At 48.6% G+C, this 8,663-nt stretch overlaps 1 protein-coding gene across 3 annotated transcripts in view; it reads right to left on the reverse strand.

Annotated features, from left to right (window-relative positions):
- Positions 1–8,361, reverse strand: part of Dcaf5 (DDB1 and CUL4 associated factor 5) — a 90,511-nt gene extending 82,150 nt beyond the window's left edge. The window contains exon 1 of one of the 3 annotated variants that reach the window (XM_021178805.3): positions 7,905–8,361. In XM_021178805.3, coding sequence (XP_021034464.1) covers positions 7,905–8,118 — 214 coding nt within the window. In that variant the 5' untranslated portion in view covers positions 8,119–8,361. Of the gene's footprint in view, positions 1–6,460; positions 6,719–7,904 lie in introns of those variants that run through there. The other 2 variants (XM_029484465.2, XM_085830512.1) reach the window with 2 other exon arrangements.
- Positions 8,362–8,663: the final 302 nt, after the last annotated feature.

Consider the following 8,663-nt stretch of genomic DNA (forward strand, 5'->3'; position numbering starts at 1 on the left):
AAGTGCTCTTAATTACTGAGCCATCTTGCCACCCAGCCCCTAAAATTACCTTTTCTTTAAATCAAATTTCCTATCTTTAGCAAATATTTGCAAAAATTATAACTAGAAGCTGGAGATAGAACTCTATGAAAGAATGCTTGCCTGGCATGCATGAGACTGGTTTCAACGCGCGGACGTACACACATGTACATACACACACACACACAAACACACATGAACGAAACAAAAAACAAAAAAGGGTGGGCAAAGTGGCCCAGAAAGTAGAAATGCTTGCACAGAAACCTGATGACTGAGTTCAATCCTCAGATCCTCCATAGTGGCAGGAAAGAACTGACTTCCAAGAGTTGTTTTCTGCCCTTCACATGCACACCATGACACTTGAGTGCCCACATTCACATATGCACACAAATGAACAACTTTTAAATTTATTTATTTTTATGTGCACTGATTGATGTTTTGTCTACATGTGAGTCTGTGTGAGGGTGCCAGATCCCCTGGAACTGGAGTTACAAACAGTTGTGAGCTGCCAAGTGGGTGCTGGGAATTAAACTAGGGTCCTCTGGAAAAGCAGCCAGTGCTCTTAACCACTGACCCCATCTCTCCAACCTCATAAATAATTTTGCTTAATGCACAAAGCTTTAGTCCCAGGATTCAAAAGGCAGAGGCAGCTGGTTATCTGTGAGTTCAAGATCAGTCTGGCAACAAAGTAACACTTTCTTTCAAAACAAACAAAATAAAAGTAACAAATGGATGGGAAGATTCTTATAACTATCATATTCTGATAACTATTGTGAATGCCTTATTTGAAAGAAAAAACAGAATTAAAATAGAGCTAGACACTGAAAACAGTATTTTCAGTACCTAAACAGTAAGGATCCATAGGAGTTATTAAGGTAGTAGCTGTTGCAATGTAAATATTCCCAGACCACAAGCCCATTCTTCCCAGTCTCAACTCTTCGAATGCAGGAAACTGTAAGCTCTTCTAATTATACCAGATACTCCATCCACACCTTCTGAGCAGTCTATGCTATCATTTGTGTACGTAAGATCACTGCTTACACTTTTACAAAACTTTTTGCAAAGAACAAATTAACACCATAAAGCTTATCTTTCAACAATTCTAAGATTAAATCAATCACCTGCCACTACCCACCCACCAGCACTTGGAGACTAAACCAAAGCTGCCAAACATCCACATTTTAGTTGTTCTTCCCACAGCCCATTGTAAAATGGGCTATTGAGATGGTGTATGTTGGGGGTGGTCTTGTGTGCTGTGTATTCAGATTCTGAGTTCTGTGCCCCAAGATCAGGTTGCAATCTGGACATGGGCATTGTATTGACCAATGTGCTATAAAGAACGCATTCCAACAATCTCTGATTGGACAAAAAGGTAGAGCCTAGGCAAGGGCAGGAGAGAGAGGCAGGACTTGAGATCAAACAGGGGATCTCAGATAGGACCACAAGGAGAAGGAAAAAGGTAGAGGAAAGAAGAGGTTGGCATGAGGCAGGATGAACCATGAGGGCATGGCCAAAAGCAGCTCACAGTGAGGACACACAGGAAACAGCACAACTCAGCTGACAAGGACTGCAGCATTTACCTGGTTATTAATAGCCTAGCCAGGTTATAATAGTCTCAGAATCTTCCCAGTTCAGGATTGTAGCTTGGTAATAAATTCTGATGTCTTTGTGTTGTTTACTAGAGAGCTAAACAGGAAAGACTGGAGCAGAATCACCCACCTCCCAAAAAAATTACTTCTATAGGTAAACATACTTACTGCACAAGCCTGGAGACCTGAATTCTATCCCTGGGAACCATACAGAGGTGGAAGGAGAAAATCAACTTCACAAAAATTCCCCTCTCATTTGACACTCAGGCATCATTGCCTATAGGGGAGCACACACATGCATGCACACAAAGTAACTTTTAAAGTATTTTTACTGCCAGGCAGTGGTGGCTCACGCCTTTAATCCTAGCACTTGGGAGGCAGAGGCAGGCGGATTTCTGAGTTCGGGGCCAGCCTGATCTACAGAGTGAGTTCTAGGACAACCAGAACTACACAGAGAAACCCTGACTCAGAAGAAAAAAAAAAAAAAGATAAAATATTTTTACTAAGCCGTCACACACAGTCAGCTTATCTAACAGCAAGAAAGACTATCCTCAGAGGTCAAAATAAGAAGTAAAGCCAAGTGGTACAACTAGAATTTAGATAAAGACTTGAATGAGAATTCAGAATAAAGAAAGCTACGTGACAGTTTTTACAGGAGGTAAGGGGAGGGCCATCAATTCAAGGTCATTCTCAGCTACAAAATGAGTTCAAAGTTTATGTGGACTTCATAAAACCAATCTTAAGAATGAAAAGCAAATTCCTCTTCTTGACCAATATTCTAGGAAAAAAACAAAGACCTCCAAAGTAAGATGCATAGCTCAGCTTCACACTGGAGACTCAGCAGGAGAGACTGCCCAACTCTGTTCTGTAAAATCTCCCCGTGTGGGACACCATCAATTTCACACAAACCACTATGCTTAGGATGGTGAAACTACAGAAGAGTTACCCTGGCAAAGTAACCCATCCAGAGAGCTTGTCACTACTGGAGCAGGTCTTTATTTCTGTCCATTTGTAAGGTTCAAATGAAACAGCAACTGTAGCAGCAGCAGGACCTCTAGACAAGAGGCAGGACTAAGCCACTGTGTCAACTCATCAGTCTCCATCCCAAGCCCGGGAGATAGGCCAACCTTACTACCCAGATGAGAAGAGACACAGGATGAATGACTTGTCAAAGCAACTACGCTAGCAAGAGTGGAGAATCTCAGTCTCTCTCTATAACTGTGGATCCCTACCACAGTGATGGTTGAGGTCCATGTAAATTTATAGTCTAAACAGCTGTCTCCCTTTATATAAAAGTCACAAAACCATACAGTTTGCCCAATTTGCAGAGGTCTGTCACAACAGTATTAGGCAACTATGAGGGACACCATAGAAGCAACAAAAAGTTAAGAAAGCAAAGCAGTTTTTATTATGATTCTGTGCAGCACCCCACATAAATCTCACAATAACCCCTCAAGTAGGCCGGAAAGTCCCACTGTCCAGACCAGGAAAAACAGCACCAAGAGGCTCAGTGATGTGCAGTCACAGGCTCAAGTGGCCTAGCAATGATCCTAACTACATGTAGTGCCACAATATCACACTGTTTGCATGGCACTACAGTGATACTGCTTTCTGGTCAATAAAAATATTAATAATAAAAGTAACTTCTTTGGTGAAAATATTTTAATATTCCTTAAAACCATTCATGGTTGAAGCACACACCTATAATCCTGTCACTGGGGAAGTGGAGGCTAGAGGACCAGAAGGTCAAGGAGAATGTGTGTATATCCCAAACCGGGAGAACTGAACAGAGAGCCCTGGAAACTAGGTCAATCGTTCTAACATTTGTACATACAACTAAGCATTTTGTTTTCCTTTTTAAGTAAGGCTCTTGCTAAATTACTCATATTGACCACTTTATCCTGCTTTAACCTCCCAAGTAGATGAAACTTCAAATGTGTCACCATGGCCAGTTTTCACAACTTGAAAGTATCAAATAAAACTAGAGAGATGTCTCAGCAGTTAAGAGTACTGCCTGTTCTTCCAGGAGACCTGGGTTCAATTCCCAGTACCATATGACAGCTCCCAACCATCAGTAACTCAATCCCAAGGAGCTCCAAAGGCACCAGACATAGACATGGGACAGATATACATGCACACAAACCAACCATACACATAAGACAAATAAATAAAAATTTAAAAAATAAAAAATGAAGTGCCAACTAACTTAAAGTATCAAACATCCTCTCCCTTGCTGTACCTCACTGTACTCTGTCAGACAGACTAGCTGACAGGAAAGTGATGTATCCTTAGACAGTAGCCCTTTATATGGCCACAGAAATCACAGAAATACGTTTGTCCTAGGCCTTAATTAATCCTACCAAATCCTGTGTGTTAGTTACAAAAAAGTGGGCCTGCCCAACTATTAGTAAATGTAAACAACTACCTAGAGACCTCGTCTGTCAAGGGTATCATGTCTCTAAGGGCTTTCACCAATCCAGATCAAGATACAACAAAATGCAGAAAAATACTATCCCAGAATCTGATACCCCTCCTTACTGGGGATAGATGCGCCAATCAGTCTCACACTGGTTTGATTACCCCTCAGGTGATTACTGTTAATAAGGGACAGTGCCCAGTAAGAAAACAAAAGACAAAGGGGAGGGGCTCTCACACCTGTAATCCCAGCATCTGGAGGATCAAGGAGTTCATTGGCCAACCTCACACACCAAGTTCCATACTAGCCTGGGCTATGAGACCCTGTCTCAATAAACCAAAGGAAAAAAGCATGCAAATATAACACTTCAAATACTGTTAAACTTGGAAAGATCACTGAAGGACTTCTCAAGGGAAAACATTTTTTAATTAGCTTTAACAAGTTATGGAGTATTATGAATCCCCAAGGGGGCTTCCTTGTCAAAAGCAAGCAGAACATATCGTTAACACAAGCTGTACTTACAATACAAGGTGAATTGCTTTTTTTTTTTTTTTTTTTTTTTTTTACATATTTTCCTCAACTACATTTCCAATGCTATCCCAAAAGTCCCTCGTACCCTCCCCCCCACTCCCCTACCCACCCATTCCCACTTTTTGGCCCTGGCGTTCCCCTGTACTGGGGCATATAAAGTTTGCAAGTCCAATGGGCCTCTCTTTCCAGTGATGGCCGACTAGGCCATCTTTTGATACATATGCAGCTAGAGTCAAGAGCTCCGGGATACTGGTTAGTTCATAATGTTGTTCCACCTATAGGGTTGCAGATCCCTTTAGCTCCTTGGGTATTTTCTCTAGCTCCTCCATTGGGGGCCCTGTGATCCATCCAATAGCTGACTGTGAGCTTCCACTTATGTGTTTGCTAGGCCCCGGGTGAATTGCTTTTAACAAAAACTTGTGTTCTGGGAATAATATCTGAGTCCAACTGGATGGGCCAATAGAGCTGCCTGCTGGAAGGAAGGACTAAGAGCTGGGACAGGAGTAGACCGAAATGAAAATGAAAACAAAAACAAGACAGGAAGAACGGGGCTGGGAGGTGTGGTGGGGGAGGGCAGGTGGGCTGGAACCCAGGAAGTACTGACTGATGGAGATGGATAACTCGGGACTAGAGAAGGAAGTGACCGCCTGAGCCATGAGCCCAGTCCTTCTCTATAGCACACACTGAAGATCCTGCCTGCATGACTCACAGCTACAATCCCAGCACTCTGGAGGCTGAGGCCCCTGGGGCCAGGCAGAACCTCAGTGTGAGTTCCACAACAGCCTGGGAGAAAAGGGTGAGATCCTGTCTCCTAATAGGAAAAAGAAATAAAGCAATATAAGCTCACCACTTGGGAGGTAGAGATAGCAGGGTGAGCAGTTCAAGGTCATCCTGGGTGGAATACTGAGCTCAGGCCTGCCTGAGCTACAACAGACTCATTCTCAAACAGAAATTAAAAAGAAAGAAACTGGCCAACACTAGAGATAATGGGGCTCAACCAAGATATAGAGGATGTAGAGGCACCAGTTACAGAGCAAGACCCTGCCCCAAAACAAAACCAAAAGATCCTAAGAGAAAGGGCACAGAAGAATACTGGGAGTACATACAACCTCAGTGAGCCTAACCCTAACCCTGACCCCCTAACCCCTAATCCCCTGACCCTAACCTCTAGGCCCCTAACCCTAACCCCCTAACCCTGGCTTTTAAAAACGTATTTAACTCTTATTACTCCTCCGCTTCTCTGCCTTCTGTCTAAGATTAAGTGAAAAATGTACAGGGCGGTGCGGGAACACACCTTTCATCCCAGCAGAGAGAGGCAGGCAGATCAAGGCCAGCCAGGACTACACAGAGAAACCTTGTCTCAAAAAAAAAAAAACAAAAACAAACAAACAAACAAAAAAAAAACCCAACACACACAATGAAAAAGAGTAAAATGCCTTAACTTTAAATGGGAGAACTTTATGGTATTTGCATTATATTTCAAGTTTAAGTCTAAAATGTGTTAAGATGGGCCAATGTGTGATTAGTAATGATTAATTAGTTCGTTATGAGAGTATCCTCACAGTCCCTCATTCCTTAGGTAAAGTGACTGTTTGGGGGAGCCACTCAGCTGTTAATACATTAATCTCAGGAGAGAGTTGTATTACAAACACAGAAACAGCCTTCAAAAGAAGGGTTCTTTCTCTTCATTTTTGCACTTGAATTTTGTTAGGTAAAATTCTACACCATGGTGTGTGGAAGAAAAGCTTTTTAATGTAGGGCCTGCCTTGAAGTAGTATATCAGGTTTCTTGGGGTCAGGGGATGTCATCTAGGGTCCAAACTTTATGCAAGGGGAAAATAATCTGGTGTGAAAAGATGGGGTCAGTTCTAGAGAAATCTCCGGTCTATCATGAAATAATCACAGACCTCTTATCTCTGCTACCCACAAACTGGACCATACTCATGGTGGCACTTCCGCCTGATACTTGCGAAGACAGATGCTTTGCCATAACCGCCGAAGTTTCTGGAAAGCTGCCCACTGACGCAAATTAGAAAGCCATTCAGGTATCCACCTGGGTGAAGTTAAGCGCCACGTCCAGGGCTGGGCCCCCCTTTCAACCCTCCCAGTATAGGAAAAAGGGCAGAGGAAGGAGGCGAGCGGGAACGCCCGATCTGGTCTAGGCCCTTCGCAGCGCAGCCGGGTTTCAGGGAGCCGCCCCTTCGCGGGCAAGAGCCCAGCCCCACCCGCCCACACCCGGGGCCGCGACCCCAGGGGAGGAGCGGGGGCAGCCAGCGACCCTGCCCCGGCGTACGCAGGCGCCGCCGCTGCCACCGCCGCCGCCGCTCCGATCCGGCCTCCCCCCCCCCCCCCCCCCCGGAGCAATAGGCTATCGATTCAGCTGCCTGTCGCTAGGAGCCCCGAGAGAGCAAGGCCTACACCGCCCGGCCGGAGCCCGGGCCTCGATTGCACCACTTTCCCCCACCCCCGCGGGGAGACCCTGGAGGCAAGTAGGCCCAGCTGAGCCGGGTGGGGGGAGGAGGCGAACAGCCCTGCAACAGGAGCCGCGCGGGTGAAGGGGGTCCTGGAGCCCGCCTCCCGCCAGTAGGTCTCCCGGGGGGTCGTCCTGAAGCCCTGCCTCCCGAACAGCGCATCCAAGTTCAGGCTGGTTGGTGTCCCTAGGTCGCTAGAGCCCTCGCCACTCTCGGAACCATAATAAAAACAAGACTCTGAAGAGGCTACCACTGCGTGCTGGGAGATGGGATTGGGCCCTGAGAGCCAGGGGGAGGGGACGCCTCTCTGCTACCCGTCACCACCCGCCCGACCCCGCTGGCCCCACGGTGTCAGGCTCTGTCACCGCCGGCCTCCGGCTCCGAGGCCCCTTTTCTCCATGACACCGAGGACTGGGGCTCGAGCTTCGCCTGGCCTTTGGCGAGCCTCGGTCTCCCCCGCCCCCGCCAGCCCTCCCCCCCCCCAGTGCCCCCCGCACCTTTTAAACTACGCAGAGGAAGAGTTTGCCATCCAACTTAGTCAAACCGTAACCTCGTCCCCCTCCCCGACCCACACTGGTGGGGCAGGCATCTGGAGGGACCACTTTGCACTTGGGATAGAGCACATTAAAGACCTGTCAACCATTTTAGGTCTTTTTTTATATATATATAGAAGACATCCTCCTCTCCTTCCCCTTCTTCCTTCCCTCCCCCCTCCCTCCCTCCCTCCCCCTGCAATGGTATTAATTTCACACCAAATCTTCCCACCGCTGGAGAGGGGTAGAGAAGGGCGGGGGTGGGGACGCAGGGCAGCAGGAGGGTGGCGGGGAAGGGGAAGGGGCAGCGGGAGGCGCGGGGAGGGGAAGGAAGGGGGTTGATTTACCTGAGACCAGCCACTGGCCTCCATTGTTGGAGAATTCAATGGCATTGACACAGCCGAAGTGGCCGAGAAGGTCCTTCTTGTAGAGGTTTCTGCAGCCCCGCAGGCGTCTCCTCTGAAAGTCCTGAGTGAGCAGGGGGTCCCCATGCAAGCCCCGCTGGGACAAGAAGCCCACCACTGACCTCATGCTGCCCCCCAGGCCAGCTCTCCTCTTCATGCTGGAACCGCCGCCGCCACGGCCGCCGCAGCTCGCGCCGCCGCCCCTCCCTCGGCCGCACGCCGGGCCGCCGCTCCCCTCCCGTCCTGTCCCTCCCCGCGCGCGGCGAGCCGGAGGCTTCTTTAACCAGCCATGGCAGACGGAGCGAGGTGTGCAGACGGTCGGTCGGCGGCGTTCGCGGCTTCCTCACGGTCGCGTCCCTCCCTCCCCTTCCCCCCTAGGCTCCGCCTCCCTGCCGCCTCCAGCAGCTGATCCCCAGCTGAGGTCGCGCTTCCGCGGTGCGGGGCTCTTCCGCCGGCCGCCGGGCCGGAGAACGCGGGCGCCAGCTGCCCCTCCCCCGCGGACGGCTCCCCGGAGATGGCGGGCGGCGGCTTGCAGCGGCCGCTGACCGCGCCGAACCACGGTTGGCTCAGGATGGCGGCGCCGGGGCACCCCCGGCGCGCTGCACTCTGAAGTTGGACACGCGTAACAATCAGAGTGGCAGCCGGCCTGCGGGCTCACCCTCCTTCCCTGGAGGGACAGCGGCTCGCCCAGCGCTGCTCGCC

This window comes from Mus caroli, unplaced genomic scaffold, assembly GCF_978045245.1.
Source record: "Mus caroli unplaced genomic scaffold, Mus_caroli_1 scaffold_14, whole genome shotgun sequence".
In the NCBI taxonomy this organism is placed as follows: Eukaryota; Metazoa; Chordata; class Mammalia; order Rodentia; family Muridae; genus Mus; species Mus caroli.